We start from the raw sequence: 21,396 nt of genomic DNA on the forward strand, positions 1-21,396 counted from the left end.
CTTACTTGTGCACTTGAATGTAACATGGTCTTTGTAACACTTATCAATTCAAAGTTTTAAAAAGTTTAGAAATTTTAGAGTTTTGGAATTTTGATCAAAGTTTTAAAATATCAAAATTCCAAATTGTGTAAAAGTTTTGAAATTTTTTATTTTAAACCAAATAATTTAAATGTTAAAAATCTAAATATCGTTTTCAAATTTGATAGTTTAGAAATTTAATCAAACTTTGAAAATACTAACCCTAACGTGCAATTTTGATTATTCCACTTTTTGAACGTTTCAGTTTTTAACTTTTGATTAAAATATCAAAAATAAAAACGGGCGATAAGAGGGGTACCTGTAAATACGGCTCTATTTATAATCATTCTTACTTAGGAATAAATAGCATGAAATATATCAAATCATTTTTAATTACAAAATAAATAATTAAAAGAAGATGTCGTTTTTTTGTAAAACATATTAGACAAACATGGGATAACAGTATCCTGAAATTATTAGGTTGTGCAGCTATCAAAAAAAATACGTTGTAGATAAACAGTTCAAAGCTATTTGGTGTGCCCAATGCCCACCATTTAGAAGTAACAGTGACAACTGATCAACTCGCAGTAGTTGTTCGGTGTGAGCCACGGCTCCGTGTTGAAGGCCGTACATTGACGGTTTACCTTTATAAATTGTTATTTGGATGGAGAGTTGTTTCATTGGCACTCATATCATAATTTCCTACATCTAGTATCTTCGAAATATAACAATGAACTAAAATCAAAATCATACAAGACTAAAAAGTTCAGAGTCTCCTAAATTAGGTCAGGTGCACTAATGCGGCGGAGTTAAACATGTTTCGTGAAATCACAACCCTCCCCATACCTCTAGCCGATGTAAAATAAACAAACACACAGCAATACGCATAGTAAAACGCACTTTATAAGAAATCCAAGTCCTATGTCTGAAAAGGAAACAAAAGAGACTAATTAAAATAACTATGATAATAAATTAACAAAGGACTACTATATACAAAGCTAGCAGCTACTGACATCTGCCAGCTCCAGACCTCAATTGAACTAATTGAAAGATTATTTCTTCATCATATGAATAACCAGCACAATCCCTCCCTGCTGTACTTATTGCTAATTTGTTCCTGAACATTCATGAAATATTTGTCACTGGCAACCAAAAATTATTAACATAAAATAAACGGTTTACATACAAATTACAAAGAAACTTAGGATTTAACACTTTTGAGCAAAATAGCCCTTATAGCTGGATTCTGATATGTTTAACTTCACTCTGGCCAAAAACCTCTTCAATTCTTTCGGTTCTTTTATTTACTTGACTTTCAAATATTCAGTTTTCAGTGTTCTTTCGATGAATTCTTTACAAAAAATTCAGCGTTTTTAATTGTACTGTTTTTTCGAGAGCAACATTGGTATATGGCCAAAAATAGGAAAAATCATCTTGTGCTGACAGCGTGGCACTCTCTTTACCCCCTCCATTCTGATTGGACGTAACTGTCTTCTTTTACTTTGCTCAAAGTTGATTGTGGTACTATAACTTAAAAATGCACAAGCAAAAAATACGGATCAATCATATATTCTTTAATACAAAAAAAATCCCTTTTCCTTTTATTTGCTATTTAAAAAACAGTGGTTGATTTAGGGCCCCTCATGCAGCTACGTATATGATAAATGCATATACTTTTCCAAGCGATGATCAGTCCCAACGTTGTATAAGGGAGCAACCATTTAAATTATTGTTTTGTCGAAGTGAAAGAAAAATTATTGGCCTTTTTAACTTAATTTGAATCGAGCGTCGCTGATAAGTCTTTTGTAGAAGAAACGTGCGTAAATACAAAATTAACATCCTGGTATTCATCTATGATGAGTTTATGTAGATATACCTTATAACAGTATCCTGGATCCATGCTACTAATATGTGATCTTACTCATAATTTAAGCATTAAAAGGTTATCAAAAACATCCAACATTCCAGACTAGCACAATGTTCATTGCGACAGCTTGAATTCAGTAAATTTATGGTAGCTACATAGCTATAACGATTACTACAATTTAGTTATTTTTAAACTGTCCGTATAGCTTATTCTATATGTACTACGAGAAGCCAGAAAGTTGCAATTTCTAATTATATATAAACATCAAATTATCTTCTAGAGACTCGTCACCTCACTAAACTATAAGTATTTAACTTCCATTAATATTTTTTTAATAATACTTGACAAACTATCATCAATGACAAACAAGGATTTTGTTTATTCATTTCGAGCCTCCCACAAGTGTTCTTTAATTTTAACTTAGTATACGCATTTTCACAAAGTTCAATGTCAACTTTCGCATACACATCCTCATTTGAATTCTGTTCATAGATACCTAGGGAAACAATTTAACGTAACATTAAATTTTGGCATACTGATAGGGTAAGAACAAATAAAATACGAAAATGCATGTACCAAGTTAGGAATATGACAATTGTTATTCATTCCTTTGATGTAATCGAACTTTTAACTTTGCAATTTTAGTAGAGACTTTTATATGTAATTTGCCTTGGAGTTTAGTTTTTTTTTTTGTGATTTTACTTTTTACACTACATGATATGGTCGTTCCAGTATAGGTATGATTGTGTTTCGCCATTCGTTTATCTGGTTAAAAGCACGTTACCCCTCTTGTAACAAAATATTGATGTCTGTTAAATATTAAGCAGTCACGTTGCTATAGCACAATATATATAAATTTGATACATCTAAACAACCGAATTTACAGTTATTATCCAAAAGACTCGTTGCTATGGCAAACTATAAAAATATAAAAATAATCTTATTTCCATCAAATATATAAACGAAATAAAATTATTGACGAAATATCACAAACAAACAAGACAAAACAATAAGTTGACGTAAACTGAAACTCTGGCAAACTAATAAGGTAAGAACAAATAAACTGAACTACTTTTACTTAAATTATGTGTATACAGCAATATTCAGTTGTTTACTTTTGTGTTTTGTGTTCATTAAACTATCATATTCAGATTTATCTGGAACAATCAACAGTTTTGTTTTCTTTTCTCCTTTTTTTTCCTCTGTAAGTGGTTTGAGTCGTTTACTAAAATGGTTGAAATATTTTATGAATGAATTTACGTATTTTGGTTATTTGTTGTTAATCCAACCTTTCACATCCAAATATTCTTTTAAACCATTGTTTTTTATATATCCTATCAATAAATGTTTAAATGTAATCGTCATCAGTCATTAAAAATACATTTTGGACATGTGAATGGTGTGTGGATAATAGTTTTTTTCAATTAATTAGCAAATCACAAAATGTACTTTGTGGTGTCACCTTTAAAGATGAATAGAAAACTATTTTCTAAAAATTTTGTTCTTTGCAATTTTTCAAAAACCCTATCATTTTAATAACTTTACGGAATGGTTATCTGCTTTCAAAAACGCACAATGATTCCGTAATGTCACTTATTAAAGATTCTATTCGTTCGAATGTCAGTGCATATGTATTTTGTCTTTTAAGTAGCAGTCTGGCTAAGAATCATGCAAAATGATGAAATAGTGATACACACTGTATCACAGAAATCCACCATACTTTTTGTTTTGAAAGATCTTGTGAAGTAAGAACTAAATTTGTAATATTAAACCATTGAACACAGTATATTTTTCTTGGTGCTTTATTGAATATTGGGAAAATATGAACTTTCCCCACTTATTGCAGTATAAGAATTTCACTATTTTCTCCTAAGACCGGATGTTTAAGGGAAAATGGTTATATGCAAACTAAAGAGAATATTTTTCTTTCAAAAATATCAAAAAATAAAATATGTAGCCTAGTCCTGATTTTGAGTAAATTTGATTTCTTTTTTATTCAAAATGGTCTAAGGTAGATAACTCCTTTTAAGGAACATTACTTTCTCTTACTTAACAACAGTTGCCATGTGACTGAAAAACATCCAAAGTCGATATTTTAATAGAATTAAACATACCTGTACCATTTTCTATCTGTTTATGAAAATACAGAGTGGTTCATATTTAATAAAAAGGAATAAATAGTATAAAGACTATATTTTCTTAATTCACCCCTGAACTGCAATGTTTACAATTACTCATTTCCTGTTTGCAAAGATTTTGCATCTGCTGTGTTTCATTTGATATTACACAGTTTTATTCCGTTTTAACTGTAACGGGAATCCATTTCTCCTTTACAAAGATACTGTGCATGATGGGGAAATATTTTAGAACTTTTTTAGACAAAGGCAAGTCCTTTCACAACTTTTCCAGTGCCAATGGCATGTCATGTGTCTACCATGCTACCAAGTCCGATACCAGTGAAGAAGCTCGAGAATTCCTGTTGTTGTAGTGTTCAATTTATCAGGACTGTATCATAATCAAATACATCCCAACGAAGACAAGCTAGTCAGACAATAAGCCTGCAACTCATACATTGTATAGAAGTACCAACATGACATAGAAATATCATTGTCAATATCCAGGACTGCATGATCAAACAATGAAGCATGACATAACTTGATAACTTCTAAGGACATTTTTGTGTGTTTCGTTAGGCCATGTGTGGCTTTTCACTTTTCTTTTGACTGTGTGCCCTGTTTATCGGAATAAATCAGATAAAACAGTGTATGCACCCTCTATCAACTGTGAAAAGGGAGAGCAATAACAGGAGTAACCAGTCACCAAAACAGAAAGATCCCTAGATCATCATGACATGGAGTATACGTAATAGTAAGTAATAGTAATACTAACTTAATTCAATTTAAATATTCTTTTTTTCATGGAGAATAGATTTATATTGAGATAATGAATTCAAATGATATTAGAGTGAGGAGGGGGTATGTAGGAAGAGTCCTGACCCCCAAAATCCCGGACTTGAAAAATACGAATTCCCGAGGTCCCGAAATTCGAGAAGAAAAAAATTACGAGCTTAAAAACACCCGATCCCGGAGTCCCGATAAAGGTCCTATCCCCCTCTAGAGTCCAGTAAAATGTCATGTCTAATAATAATGATGTAACTATTTGTTACATACATTTTTAGTGAACTAAAACAAATTGGCAAAATGTGACTAAAATTATTTGTACATCTATATGATTTACAAGGATCTAGCCTGACTTTGTAATGAACTACCTGTTTATCTACAGCATGGATAAGCTACATTTTGTACCAATTAACAATTGATCAAATAATTTAGTTACGAAAAATATATCAGTTACATGTATCATAAATTTGTATATGTACATTACATGTATAATCATCTAAAAGACAGTCAAAGTTTTAAATAATTTTCTTGAAGTTTTGCATATTTGGGTTATCTCTTCTGACAACAACATATATGACATGTAATGTATCAAATGTGATATGTCATGTATGTTATAAATTCTAATTGTTATGTACATGTAATAAATGTTATATTTTCAAATTATTGTATTTAATGATTGAAGATCATCCTGATCTTTTAACATTGTTTAACAAAATGAAAACTTGTATCTTCTATCATTTGTCTATGTTATACATGTAAATGTACTGATCATGATGTACATGTAAATTATGTTCAACATTGTATGTCTTATGTTTTAGGTATTTCTAACCAGTGTTACCCACAGTCTACCAAGAAAACTAGTACTGAATGAGGTAAGTGATATTTTTTTAATTAATAAATAATAAATGAATTATAAAACTGATGGTCAATTATTCAGCAATTCATGTGTATATGTACCTACAATGTATACAGTGAAATTGTTTCATTAAAGCATCATATACATTTATCTTGATATTTAAAAAAAAATAACTGGTTTATACATTGTACATGTTTGCAATGAACTTAAAAGCATGTTAGGAATTTTGTAATGCAAAATATTGTACATATTGTACATCCACCCTTGGATTTCAAGCATCACTTGATTTTTTCAACCTAAACATCAAATTTGGAGATACCAAGGTTTGTGATCTACTCCTCTTTACATTTGAACAAGCTATATTTGTTTTCCCATTCACGAGTACTTTCATATATTTTAAAGGGGAGTTACATATTTACATTATGTACTGACTTTATTCTTTTATATAAGGAAATTCTGTCTTTTATTTCAGGTTTCACACACACAATGGTGGTTCATGTGAGAGGAAGAAGTGATTTGTGTGAGAAAGTTCTTTTTTGTCTTTATCTACAAATGATGTACACGTTACAGTATACAGAACATTGAGGGATTGATTGAACAAAGCTTCACAGAACAAGAACAAGAATTAAAAGAATAAATTCTTATAGATACAAAGAAAGAAGCAAATATTATAAAAAAAAATATGGACCAGAAAGTTTACTTGTCTGATATTTGAATATAATATATATATATCTATATAATATATATATATATATAATGTGAAACGTATAAAGATTTTTGCTCACATTGCTTTGAAAATATATCAAAATATAACTTTATAAATGAATAATAAATCTTTTGAGAAGACATATTTTCATTTCCTCTTGTTTTGAATAATTTTTTGTACAAGTATACTGCAATGGGTTTTTAGAAAAGTCAATTATAAAACCAGCTGTTAGCTATAGCTAATGTATTTGTATGTCCCTTACCTCAAAATAACCGACCAAGGGGTCTATGGTCACCATTTAGCATTTGCTGTTATTTCAAGTCTATATGAAAGAAAGGAGATGTGGGTTGTAATGTATAAGTCAGTGAAAGAAAACAAATAACACAAACACATCTATTATGAAACAACCATACCAATTGAGAAAGGCAATGGTTTGAATATATTAGTGGTGCATGTATTTGGTTTAATACAAAACAATGTGGCTCCCTTTTTTACAATTTTATTCTCAACCACCTTAATACTGATAACTCATCAGTTTTACAAGGTATCAAGAACATGAAGAAAATATGAAGAAAAGAAAAAGAGATAATCCTTACAACTGAGGTATACACTAGGGAGACAGCAACTCAACAACACAAATATGTCACAATTATTTTAAATACCATACAATTATCCGACCTCTTATGTCAAGGCAAAAAACTGAAATATCTTTATTTAAGTCAGAATATTTCACTCAATTTGATCTATAGCACTTTCAAATTTTAGGAACATAATGAAACCAAACAAATAATGATATGGTCATATAAATCTAAAGTCGAAAAATTGATTTTCCAAAAATCATGTCATTTCTGTCTTTTGAATATCAACAAGTCTGCCTACTCATCACCAACAAAATAGAGATTTGTTTGGTACTGAAAGTCAAAGGTCAAAGTCTGGTCACTGGTACAGTGTGTACAGTTTGAAATATATAAATATATCTATTGTCAATCGGTATTTAAAGTACATATCTGAGATTACTAGCACATGCTAACAGCTTGAATACAACCAATAACAATAAGTACAAACAAAATATGTGTGAAAGACTTAGATATCAGTCAGTACACTTACTGTACACATTCAAAATGCGATGAATCTAGTGTACAGACGTCTTAAACAGTCAGGGAAAAACACAAGCTCGTGCAATGCCAAAATATAGGTATCGACATTGTTTTGAAGTTCTAGATCTAACAATAAGTAAAGGTTTTTCAGCTTTCTGTGTCAAATATTTAGCTACATTGTAATCTGACCCAAACGGCATGAATAAGCTTCTGTCTTAACATCAAAATTCGCCTCGGGTTTTGTGCATTTTTAAAAAATCATTAATTGGCAAGGTGCTCTAAACGTTGAAGCTTTATTGCATACACCTTGTCCATACGTTTGTAAATCCGTATTCTGTTGGTCTTCCTTCTGACCATGATTACTCTAATAATAAGTTCATCGCTACTTAACATAATTGTATATTTGGTCAGCATCTTAACTGTTATGAGATGAAATATATGTTATGTAAAAAAGAAGATGTGGTATGAGAAACCTCACCTCTAGAGACCAAAGGTATTAGAAGGTGTACAATTTTGAGATTTGTCAGCTACTTACTTACTTTCATCTCAAGCTTGGACAAGACAGAATATTTGAAAATTGGTACCTTTTTTTCACCTTTTTGTCGAGCACGCGACATTTTGGAGTAGAAACAAATACTAGTACTAAATAATGTTCGTTAGGAGTCAGAAAATCCTTTGGTCTAGGTACTTTTCCTCATGTGGAGTCTTTCAACTTGTACATAATGCAGTTAAAAAAAAATAAGTGTTGTTCTTTTATCATTCATATTTCATTAACATTAATAGTCAGAAACACGCATGAAATGTTTGCCACTGGATGTTCTAAAAACTAACAATCATAGATAATCGTCCTGTGTTGCGTAGATGGCTTATACCATGGAAAATAAATATGTTTATGCCCCGTATCTGTGCGTTGCGGGGGGCATATTGTTATACCCATGTCCGTCCCTTTATGAGTATATAGTTATTCAGCTTAACTCCTCCTACAGTTTGAATTCTATGAAGTTTTCACTTTTCTATCTGTTTGTACATATATTGAAGTTATGCATGTGGTCAGGGTTTTGATTTTTATTCTTTTGGGAGATACCAGCGGGAGTTTAACTTTTGTCATTTTTTAGGGTATAAGCGCACAGGCACTTGTCTCAGATTTTGTATACCTTAATATATATCATATTATGTGTTATATTAAGGTATATAGGAGAAAAAAATATTCTGAGACAAGTGCCTGTGTATAAGCGGTTAAATTTTATAGTTATTTTAGAATAACACTTTGCATCTGTGGGGCATCAATTATGTCTCCCAGACACAATAATATCTCAAAGAAAGTCTGACATTGACTTTGCTATAATATAGCTACTTCAGAGTGCAGTTCTGGGGCGTCACTTTGTATAGTTTTTCATTAAATCTTTTAAAAAAATGTGTTATTTTGTTCCGCTTACCGGTATACAACATATATTCCGCTTTCTGAATTAGACCCCCCACCCTTTTTGGGGGGTGAAAATTTAGGATCTGCCCCAGGTTTTTTTACATGATACAGACATCATTCAAAGAAAACGTTGGGTTAAACCTAGATAATATAGCAAGCATAAGTTAACCTGCCACTTAAAAGCAATGATGCTTCTGACACGTCCAAGTACTGATGAAGTTAAGTTATTTCCTGGAAGTCCGACCCCCCCCCCCCCCTTAAACCCCCAAGGCAATTGATTCTTAAGTGGTAAAGACATGCTTTTTTTTCAATTCATCTATTAAGAAATGGTCGTTTTAAATAAGTGTAGCCACATACATTTGTAACATTCTACTTAGTTATGAGTCATAAACCTCAAAAACGAATTTTTTTTGTGAAACAACTTCTCAAAAAACCGGATCGTAAAAATGTACCTTAAAAAGTCCATATTCACAAAAATTATCTATGCTTTTGCTTCAAAATTCAACAGACTATCTTTTAAAACGGTTTTAAAGCATTATTCCCATTAAACTAGCAATAAAAAGTAAATAAGGTTATCTACAGAAAGCTTATTTATATAATTATTGAGAAAAAAGTGCATAAATATTGTAAAAAACGTGACGACATGATCAATATTTTTATGAAAATTCTGTACTAGGCTACATATTTTTATTTTTGATATGTTTTAGTCAACTGAAATAGTATGATCAAACAAATCAATTCTATCATCAGGGTCTAGGGAGATAATAGAGTTTGAAAATTTCAAAGTTTTGACAATTTTCCAACTTGAAAACATTTGTTAATTTGGTTGTCATGGTAACCAAGTTTCCCTTCTTGCATCCATCTTTTCAAATGTTTCCTATTTAAGTTGAACATTATAGATTGAAAGATCTGGTATATACTTTTTATACAGTTTATCAGTATTGCACTTTTTCCAATTAGAAAAAACATACAAATTTAGGGTTTTTAAGGCCATTTAACATCTTGTTGCTAGGAACAGCCGTTTCCATAGCAACAGCTTGATTTTTTGTGTGCAAATTGCCATTTATATTAATTTTGCCTCAAGTTGAATCAATTAAACTATAGCAGATGAATATCCTTCACTATGGATGTATCACCCTTTGCATGATTCTTATCTGGACTATACTGCTACTTAAATGTTAATGTTGTATTCATTACTATAGTGCGCATTATACATTATCACTGATATAATGTCAACATTTATATTTACAAGTGTTTTCATAAACACAAAGTTACTAGCCAAGAATTTAGAAGTAAAGAAACAAACCATAATACCAACCAATAATCTTGCATTGTTATTGCCAATTTTCGTGCTGTGCGCAAGGATATCGGTACCTATCTGCAGTATTAAAATAACCTATGAACTATCAGATTGTGATTAAAAATATCTTCGACTTTCCTTACTGACTTGATATTTTCCTAACACTGTTGCCTCGTCTAAATACTCTTCCATTGTCAAATATTATCCTTTGACAATACGTTTTGTATGTCTTGTGTGTATTAATATGTCGACATTAGAAGATGTTGTATCAGTGCTTAAATGATGCCTCTTCATCCAAGTCCGAGTGAAAGTTTGTCATGTTTGATTCCGGTTTAACTTGTTTTTGTTCATATCAGCAATATTAGGGATTTTGGTTTATCTAGTTTTTCCATATCAGCCGTACATCTTTCAACAAAGATAACAAAAAGCGTACATTTTATTTCGCAATTTTGGTAAATATTTTTTTTATTTATTTTATTCATAGCTATTCTCCTCTATTACATTGACATACATTTTATCCGTGTGCTTAAGAAGATGAATAAAAAAATTATGAAACATTTTTGTGTATAACAGTTAGTAAATGTTGTATAAAGGAATTTGAAGGAGCTTTAAAATTAATTTGATGACTCATATGAGAAAAAGTCACATACACACAATTTTGAAAAGACATCTAGAAGGAAATATATAGGTGTTTTTTTCATAATGAAATGCGTATTTGTCTCAGGTATACAAATTGTGAATATATAAAATGTCAATACATGTTTACAAATAAGGAAATATTTACCGAATACAATATATTAAAGAAAACCTTACTTTATTTTTACATTATAGATTGGTGTCTATTGTCTCTGCAGTCAATTCCTTGTTGACAATATGAAGTTACTAAATTCTTTGTTATGCATGCAGTTCCTCATTATAATTGCTCGTGTGTATGGTAAGTTTCTATTTCAAAACTTTTACCTTCCATTTTTCAATTACCAATACACACTTTGTACACGTGATTATTAAGATACAAATTTAGATACAGACAATAGCTTGGGTTTAAAAACTTCATGGTAGTTTTTCAAAGGACAATCACAAGTGCATTACATATTAATATTGTTTCTCAGCTATAGAGAATTGTATCTAGACGGTAACCTCATTGGATCATTCATATTATAAAGCGACCAGTACATGGTTACTTAAGACATCCTAAAAGTAAATAAACACTTATGACCCACTGACATGTAAATGTCTACTTATTGGTATAGTTCCTCCGTGAAATTGGACCTAACTGATATATTTGACATTTCAAAAGTAAACTTTCTAGTTTTAAAATCGAAGGAATAAGCATATTCCATGGATGTGAAGTTAACCGCCGGTTCGTTATTCGAGATTCGATATTCAATATCCAACCGGCTGCTATCAATCGGTTTTATCTTCAAATTTAGTTGACAATCATAAAACAAATACAATATTTGATAACATTAAAAGCATGATTTTTATAGTTGAAAGGAGTGACACGATACGTAGGAAATCGTTTTATGTCACCTTCAAGTTGTCTTAAACTCTCATTGTCCTCGAATATATAAACACTTATCAGTGCTTATATAAGTTGCATATTTGTCTTAATGTAATATAGATTTTTTTTATCAGAAAAACGACATCAACACTGTAATTATCTATACTATTAAACGAGAAGACCTCATTTTGTGTGTCGCGTCTCTTCTTTCCATAATACATTAATCAACACGCCTCTGTGTCCTATAGATACAGTGCATAGTCGCATTTGTCATCCATTCATATGATCATTCAGATTGAGTTATTTTGGGAGAAAAACGAGAAAAAAGGTATCCGGATATTGTCCCGTCATTGGACGAAATTTTAAGTCAGATTATACTTCCGGTTCAGCCAAAAATTGTCAAATTTCAGGACAAAGGGCACAGGGCGTTGGTGAGAGACGCTTGATCTCTCAATATGTCTAATATTAAGGAGATAGCTAGCTAGTTACTATGTAGATACAAACGTGACTTAAAGATTTTCGTTATATTTTGTGAATATCTAATTGGCACGTTGGTGCCCTTCGTAAACATAGAAGACAGGAAGTCTACTCAGATTCCTTTTAGTCACATGTTTGGCTTTATAAATATTTCGAATTGAGCGTCACTGATGAGTCTTATGTAGACGAAACGCGCGTCTGGCGTACTAAATTATAATCCTGGTACTTTTGATAACTATTTAAATGTTTCTGGAGTGATCGGATTTTGTTTTTGTATTATATATTATATATACAATTCCATCTTTGATGTCGTTTTATTTTAACAGAAATATATATGACATAAAGACAAATATGCAACTTACATATAAGGGTTTATATTCGAGGGCAACGATAGTTTGCGACAGCTTAAAGGGGACATTAAACGATTTCCTACATATCTTTTCACTCCATTTAAAATTGAAACTCACGCTTTGAATGCTATCAAATATTAGAATTTTGTATGATTTTCAACTAAATTTTAATAGCAAACCGACTGCTAGCAGCCGGTTGGAAATTGAATATCGAACCGGCTGCTAACCTCATATACGAATGATCTGATATAGAGAATCATTCTGCCCAACCGTACATTAAATTAACTCCTAAAATTAATACTTTAATTTAGAAATTTAGAGGAGTGTTTACTTGTATTAAAATTGTTAAACTTGTTAGTGGTATTCTAGTAAGCCCAGTTAAAGAAAACGTAATCAATGGAAAGATGGGTCTGTAAATTTTGAATGTGTTTGTTATTTGTTTTCCCCAAAGGCGGAAAGATCTTCGAAAAGATAATATAAACTACATTTTGTTTCATCAATTTGATACCTGAAATTATTATCATTTAAAATTAGCTTTGAGCCAATTTTCTACCGGATTTTTTTATTTTGATTATTGTCACATTTGACTCTTGCCTTGTCTGATACTTTGTCGATACAATAGATTTTCCACTTCTGTTTTGTCCATGTTGTCCAATCCGTGTGATGTATTATTGATAAAAATAACCACAACAACAAAAAATGTAATAGACGCTATCGTAGTGGGATCTATTTTACAGTAATGGAATATCGGAAGGACATATATTCAAGCGAGTACTCTCATATCTGTACTTAGTATCTTTTTTTTTGTTTGGATGTACAAGTACCCGCCCACGTTCACTTGTATATGTAGTAATTGTATGTTTATACATCTGATGAGTTAAGCTTTTTTCAACTGATTTTTATAGTTCATTCTTATATTGTACTGTTACACCACTGTCCCATCTTATGGATATGGTTGGGATTCCGCTTAAATGTTTAACCCCGCAACATTCTGTATACATGTGCCTGTCCCAAGTAAGGAGCCGGTAACTCAGTGGGTGTCGTTTGTGTATGTGTTACATTGTTATAGCTAACCATATTATTGGAGCAATCAATACCTACCTCACGCTCTCCCTTGCACCGAAGATAATATCCAGCTTGTGTTGTAGTTCTTTTAACTCCATTTTAGCTTATGAATTGGATTTTTTTATGCACTTTTTTTTATGCACTTTTTTATAAATCTGCGTTGGATTCATATATAACATAAATGTCAACTATTATTTCAAAAACTTCGTATCTAATGAAATGTGTTATGTACATTGTAGGTATTAAAACACAAAAGCTGGTGTTTTCTACTCGCACTTACTTGAAAGAAATAGATTTGGATACAGGAGTGGTGCTAACACTCATCACAAAAATTGATCAGGTTTATTCAATGGCTTACGATAAGAAGGAAAGATATGTGTACATTACGAGATTCCATAACGGGGATATAGTAAGGTAATGTTATTACATGTAACCTATATATTTTATCTTTGGTTTTTCAGTTAGTTTTTACACTTGTCAGATCCATTCAGACAATCAATTCGAATATCAGTTGATCTTAACGGCGATATTAATGTGGAGGGGAAGTCTCGCCGCAACTCAACAACGGTTTTACTACGACTATACCACATTTATGCTACGCTGTTCAAGACCATAGTACGATTCTAGCACGATCCTGCCGTCTTCATCATGCTCTTCTTACGACCTGACTACGTTCATACTACCACTGTTTCGAGTTCTAACCATGTTCATTATCATTGTCATATAAGCTATATAACAGCTCTCCAGGTTTTGTTAGTTTGTATGTAAATTGGACCTCATGTCTCCATATTGCAACAGCTCATCCATTCTTAACGGTCTGTTTTGTTCCCACTATTGTTAAATAACATGTCGTCATTTGATCTTGATGGATCAGCAATAAGTGCGATTCAGTTGGATGTGTTAATCCTATATCTCCACTGAATCATGATTCGTATGAGAGACCCCTATGACTTCACCTCTACCCCTGCCACCACGCCCATGAGTTTTAGTACATGTTGGTGGCATTCCCGTGTTGTTTTCGATAATTCTACGTATGAAAGACAATTGGAAGTAATGGAACAGTATTTAAATGGAACATGATGTTAATGTTATTGATGCGAACTAGATCGCAGTTTGAACGTGGTAATATCGTGTTATAATCAGATAAATCGTTGTATGATCGTAGTGATAACGTGATAGGCGTAGTAAGATCGTGATAATCGTAGTAAAGTCGTGGTAAAGCCTGAAAAGAGCGTGGTATAATCGTAGCAGGCTCGTTGTAGAAGCGTAATGATGACTAAGTAGTTTATACCTTTAGGTCGCGGCGAGCGTGGTGCGATCGTGATCTAGTGCGAATGGAGCATAATATATGGGTTACGAAGTTCAATATAAAAAAGAAAATGTGATATGACCGCCAGTTGTACACAACATACCAAATGACACAGAAATAAACAACTATAGGTCACCGTCCGGCACTTAACAATGAGCCCATACCGCATATAAAAGGCCCCGAAATCACAAATGTAAAACAATTCAAACCAGAAAACTAACGGCCTAATTTTTGTACAAGAAATGAACGAAAAACAAATATGTGACACATAAACAAACGATAACCACAGATTTACAGGCTCCTGACTTGGGACAGGCACACACATACAAAATGTTGCGGAGTTTAACATGTAGGCGAAATCCAAACCTCACCTTAACCAGGGACAGTGGCGTAATAGTTCAACATAAGAACGAACTGTAAAAATAAGTTGAAAAGGTTGAATTCATCATATAGATACAAATAGAAATACTACAAAGAGTGGATGTGTCACGTTTGCTATAAATTGGCTTCTAACATATATGTAAAATATGAAGATATGATATGATCGCCAATTATACAACTCTCTTCTAGAGACCGAATGACAAATTACAACTATTGGCCTTCTTAAATGTGTAAAACCCATATCACATAGTCAGCTTTACAATACCCTGATATGGAAAATGTAAAACAGTTCAAACGAAAAACCTAACGATCAGATTGATGTACATTAATCTTCTCAGAACGAATATTGTTGAGGGGTCTAAATATAGCACAAACAACATATTGTTGAGGGGTCTTAATACAACACAAACAACATTTTCCAAAAGACAAAAAAGCGATTAAGTATATTTTATCAAAACGCATTTGACTTACAGGTTGAACAACTGATGTTTTCAAACCCTGCATACTGCCATTGACGTTTGTCAAATAAATTGATCTAAGAAGTAACAAAATGGATCTTTATATTAATTTAATACCAAACAGAAAACAATAAATATGATAAACTTGCGGCAAAGATGGTAAACCACAAACTTGAGGTGATAAACAATTTGTTTACACCATATCCGGATTTCGACAATTAATGTCTCTTCAGTGATGTTGGGGATCGAAACAGTATTTTAAAGGCTAAATAATTTACCTCAATGTAGGATAGACTCATGAAATTTAAAGAGTCGTAATAGAATGAACGGATTATATAATCGATGCCACTGCTGGTGGACGTTTCGTCCCCAAAGGTATCACCAGCCCAGTAGTAAACATTTCGGTGTTGACATGAATATCAATAATGTGGTCATTTTTATAAATTTCATGTTTACAAAATTTTTAATTTTTCGAAAAACTAAGGATTTTCTTATCCCAGGCATCGATTACCTTAGCCGTATTTGGCACAACTTTTTGGAATTTTGGATCCTCAATGCTGTTCAACTCTGTACTTGTTTGGCTGTATAAATATTATGATGTAAGCGTTACCGATTAGTCTTATGTAGACGAAACGCGAGTCTGGTGTACTAAATTATAATCCTTGTACCTTTGATAATTAGTATTATATAAACCAGAGGGAACAAGCCCAACGAAAAAAATATAAACAAGTCTAAATTGAAATCAATGATTGCGTTGGATAGAAAACGTAATTTTGATACGTGTGCATGCAACACAAAATTCGTTGCAGGGGTGTCTAAATACAGCACAAAACATTTTCCAAAAGACCAAAAAATGAAGTATATATTTTAACAAAACGCATTTGACTAACAGGTCGAGCAACTGATGTTCTTACACCCTGCTGACTGCCATTGAAGATTGCCAAATTAATTGATCAAACGAAGTAAACCAAAATGGATATTTATATTAATCTAATACCAAACAGAAAACAATAGTAGAAAATAGGGAAAATATAGATTGTTGCGAATCTGTAAAACCTGAATTTGTTTTTACTCAAGCAAATTTAAAATTGCGACATAAAATTGACTCGAAATACACAAGAAAAGACTAAAAGCGAAATAAAGTATCTGCGAGAATAGATTGGTTTCAATAATTGCCTAAGTAAAATAATAAAGACAAATTTTTGATATTCTGGATCTGAAGTCAAGAATTAATTTACTAAATGAAAACATGATGTGTAAACATATGTGATGTTTTTGAATACAGATGTTTAAATCTTATCTTGAAAAAACACCAAACTAAAATGTTATTAAACTATTTGATATTTGTATGCATATATACTTTTTGAATAGTTTATTATTCGAGGACCCAAAGGAGATAATTTGTAATCTACATGTAAGGTCGATATCAACTTTTAGTAGCGATTTTAATGTATTCATTTATTTTATTACTTATTTATTTTTATTTGTATATTTCTTATTTTGTCTATCTATCAATTGTTCTATTATCTATTCATTTTTTTTTTATTAACACTCATTTATTTATTCATTTGATTTTTTCCCATTAATTTTCATTTTTTTTTTCTATTAGTGATCCATCTACATAATCCAATAACCTCTAATACACTTTGGTCTTCTATGTTACCGTGTCCGGAAATTTAGACACGATCACGGTAAACTTATCGATCAGTAACTGCGAGAACTGTCAGATCAGTACTAAGTGTCTTTTGTTGTTGGGATGTATGGGTACACGGTCACGCCCCCTTGTATTTGTAGTATTTGTATTTGTATCTATCTGGTGCATAGAGCCTTTTTCAACTGATTTTTATAGTGCGTTCTTATATTGTATGTTATACTACTGTCCCAGGTAAGTGGACGGTTGGGATCTCGCTAAAATATTTAACTCCGCAACATTCTGTATGTATGTTCTTGCCCTAAGTCAAAAGCCGTAATTGAGTGGTAGTCGTTTGTTTATGTGTTACATATTTGTGTTTTGTTAAAAAAAAATGTACATAAACTAGGTCGTTAGTTTTCTCGTTTGAATTGTTTTACTTTGTTATGTCGGTACCTTTTATAACTGACTATGCAGTATCGGCTTTGCTCATTGTCAAAGACCGTACGCTTACCTTTAGTTGCTAATTTCTGTGTCATTTGTTCTCTTGTGGAGAGTTGTCTCATTATCAATCATACCACATCTTCTTTTTTATATATAGTTATAAATTGAACAAGCTACTAACACTTACGTTGTGAAAATAATAATCATATGATAGATTAGTCTACATATATGGAAAAAAAGTGTCTGTGGGATAAGGTGCGTTACATATACTCTTTAAGTTTCAAGGTACACATCAAGTTGACCAAATAAAATGTTCACATCAAAACATCTGCACTGCTATGAACGATCTTTACACAATTCATTATACCAATATTGCTGTGACAATTGTATGTGCAGGTATTTAGATGTAAATCAATAAAACCAATTTTCGTTCGAAATGTGTTCCTTGCTCTCATTTCAGGGGTAAAATCACCCAGATAGAATGTTTTTTTAAATAAATATCTACAATTGAAAATTGTCGAAGACGAGGAATGTGGTTAAACATTTGTTTTTGTTATTCTAAGAACACAAACAGAAGCTCTATGAGTCTGCAAAATAATTCAAATTTCATATGATTATGAAATAACACTGCCGTAATATGTAAATAACTTATTAACGAACTTTTTGAAGTGTTGGTATTTTGCAATTTCAGGTTTTCTTATCCCACTAATCACACGGTGATGTTAGAAACTATTGTCTCTACTAGCAGTCCATTCGGTATATCATTTGACTCGGTGAACAGTCATTTATACTGGACTGAAATTTATTCTCCTGGAAGCATAATGAGATGCAATCCGGACGGATCCAATGTTACAGTTATTTTGAATGAAACTCAACCTACAGCACTTACACTAGACATACACAACAGGTTTGTAATATTGGAAGATTTAAAAAAAAAATGGGAGTTTTTTAATATTTTTATTGCATTATTGTAAAATTGTATAATTACAAAATACTATCATAATTTGAAAACAAATAATTATAATAATCTCGTAAATAGAAAACTGATGTTAAGAAAATGTCATTATATATAAGAGATAAAAAAAGATCATGTTCACAATAAATCTGATATCGACGTCGATATCACTAACATCCAATCCTGTAAAACATATCTGAAAAAGTCTGATGCAAACGGGAAACACATATTTTGAATTGTAAAAAATAACACATCAATTTAACACATTTGTTTTTGTGATTTAAGTAAAAAAATATTCGTCAAGTCTAATCATTGTTGAAACACATATTTTACTAGTGTGAACCAATATAAACGTAGTATCGTTTCCAATGATATAATCATCCATCATATTTATAATGATAACGATATAGAAAAGTATAGGTCACGAAATAAAAGGCGTAGACATGAAATATGTGATAAAATTTAAAGGAGAAAAACTCATGACGGCTTAATGTATAATACTATAATTAACGAAACACAAATGTGACAGACATGTACAACCGACAACTGTCGAATTACAATGGGCTTATTATTTCTAATGTATAAATCATGTTTCACAATTAAATCATAACATACAACCTCTTACAAATCAAGTGTTCACATACCATAAACCGTCAGAGAAATGCATTACATTGTGTAAAGTAAATTAGTCATTTTTGTATTTTACCTAAAAATCTGAAAGTTATATACAGTTAACGTTCATTGAAAAATACAACGAGACTTCAGACATGGGCATAAATAACAAGTTACAAAAATATACACATCATAGGATTGGGGCAAAGCAAAATCACTTTTCAAAAAATTAACATTGAAAATCAATTGAACATTTATTAATACGCACACACGTTTCAGTATATAAATAAGGGCAAATGTGCATATTTTAACGGAGATAAAAACAACATGTTTTGTTTTTATATTTTTCAAATCAATAATGCTTTTTGTGAACTATTAGATGGATTTACTATGGCCAACAAAAATCTCCTAGCGAAATATTCAGAGTTAACTTTGATGGAACGGACAAAAGAGTAATAATTAAGAACCTCCCAACATATGTGTATGGTATGGGAGTAGGTATGTAAATGTGATAAAATACGATTAACCTTTCAGTACACATGTTTGTATTTATGATCGCGTTAGAATAAATTGAAGTGAACCCAAGAATACAATATTATCAAATGTTACCGCAGAGTCAACCAACTACGCACTATAGTCATAATGTTTTAAATCGTATTATAGATATTTGAATTGCATATTCAAGACACATGTTATAGCATTAGTACACCACCAAACAACAACATTTAGTAAATATATATCGCATTGGTAATTATACCACTTTGTAATATTATTTAAATTCAACAATATTATATGTAGATGTGCAGAGAATGGCGAATATCATTTACTCAAGACATGCGCTTCTTGAACCAGCGCTTTTTATCTGATAATTATTGTGATTTCAGACGTTAATGCTGAGCGTCTTCATTGGATGGAATATCATACGGGTGATTTACAGTTTGCTAGGTATAATGGGTCCGATATAAGAACGATAATTAGCACAAAGACGTATAATTGGGACATTGAGGTTAATGAAGATTTTATCTTCTACACAAACAGCAACCAAGTTATGAAGATAAACAAATCTTTAGGACAAACCCCAACTGTTGTTCACACAGACACACAAGCAATTTATGGTATTTTGTTATACAAACAAGACGGTAAGAATCCAAATATAAAAAAATATTATGAAATAATATTTATTTTACACTACCGTGTTTGCATAATTTAAAAAAAAATGATATATTCAAATTAAGTGTTTATGAAAACAAGTGGCATACGCAGCTATTCTATTTTCATTTGATATAATTTACAAATTATAAAACGAATTAGCAGTAGCTTTAAAGTAAGACAATAACTATATTAAAGGAAACATTTTGTTATATTGTGACTTTTAATTGATATGCATGTTCTCATATTATCTAATCATAGTAGTGAAATAGAAATAGAAGCAAGCCATCTTACATCAACGTTCAATTCCGTATAATGTGAAATATTATGATATTATAAGCATTATACATGTTTTGCTAGGTATTTCAAGATATATTTAGCTGTCGCTTAATATCTGTGTCTGACACGATGCTTTGCTTATTGCAGTTATATATGTTTATATTGTTGCACTATGTGATAGCATTCTTTTACTGAATATAATAATTGTGAAAAAATCTGAGCTTTTGTCTTCCTTTGGTTAAAATAGGTTAATTCAATGCATTGACTATGTGTCATCAAACCAGTGATTTATTTTTAAATGTTTAATGAATATATTAAGTAAATTAAAGATATCTTTATATATTATTGCAATTTTAACTGTTTAGTGATAACGTTATTTACATTAAATTAATGTATTATGGAACCATTGATACGTAATGTCTTAATTATACGTGGATATATGTTAAATAATGTTCTTTATTTGTTAATCAACACATATTTTTATTAAGTGATAAAAATCAAGATAACTTAAAAAACACCGATTTAATTTATATTTTGTTGTAAGACAAATATATGTGTATACTTGCAGGGAAAAGCTGTGACGAAAAGTAGTTAATATTTTCTTAAGATATATGGAAAA

General features: G+C 31.2%; 2 protein-coding genes and 1 long non-coding RNA gene across 3 annotated transcripts in view; all 3 read left to right on the top strand.

Moving 5' to 3' along the window:
* Positions 1 to 21,396, top strand: part of LOC139526909 (acidic phospholipase A2 2-like) — a 50,036-nt gene that overhangs the window by 21,526 nt on the left and 7,114 nt on the right. The gene's annotated exons all lie outside the window — the stretch shown is intronic.
* Positions 4,172 to 6,367, top strand: LOC139525938 (uncharacterized). The gene is made up of 3 exons (XR_011665054.1): positions 4,172 to 4,753; positions 5,604 to 5,657; positions 6,114 to 6,367. It is a non-coding gene; the product is annotated as an uncharacterized lncRNA (long non-coding RNA).
* Positions 10,990 to 21,326, top strand: LOC139525939 (low-density lipoprotein receptor-related protein 8-like). Its single transcript, XM_071321140.1, has 5 exons — positions 10,990 to 11,101; positions 13,800 to 13,974; positions 18,474 to 18,689; positions 19,729 to 19,847; positions 20,234 to 21,326. The coding sequence occupies exons 1-5, from the start codon at positions 11,041 to 11,043 to the stop codon at positions 20,557 to 20,559; spliced, it is 897 nt and encodes a 298-aa protein (XP_071177241.1). The 5' UTR covers positions 10,990 to 11,040; the 3' UTR covers positions 20,560 to 21,326.

Source organism: Mytilus edulis, chromosome 6 (assembly GCF_963676685.1).
Source record: "Mytilus edulis chromosome 6, xbMytEdul2.2, whole genome shotgun sequence".
NCBI lineage: Eukaryota > Metazoa > Mollusca > Bivalvia > Mytilida > Mytilidae > Mytilus > Mytilus edulis.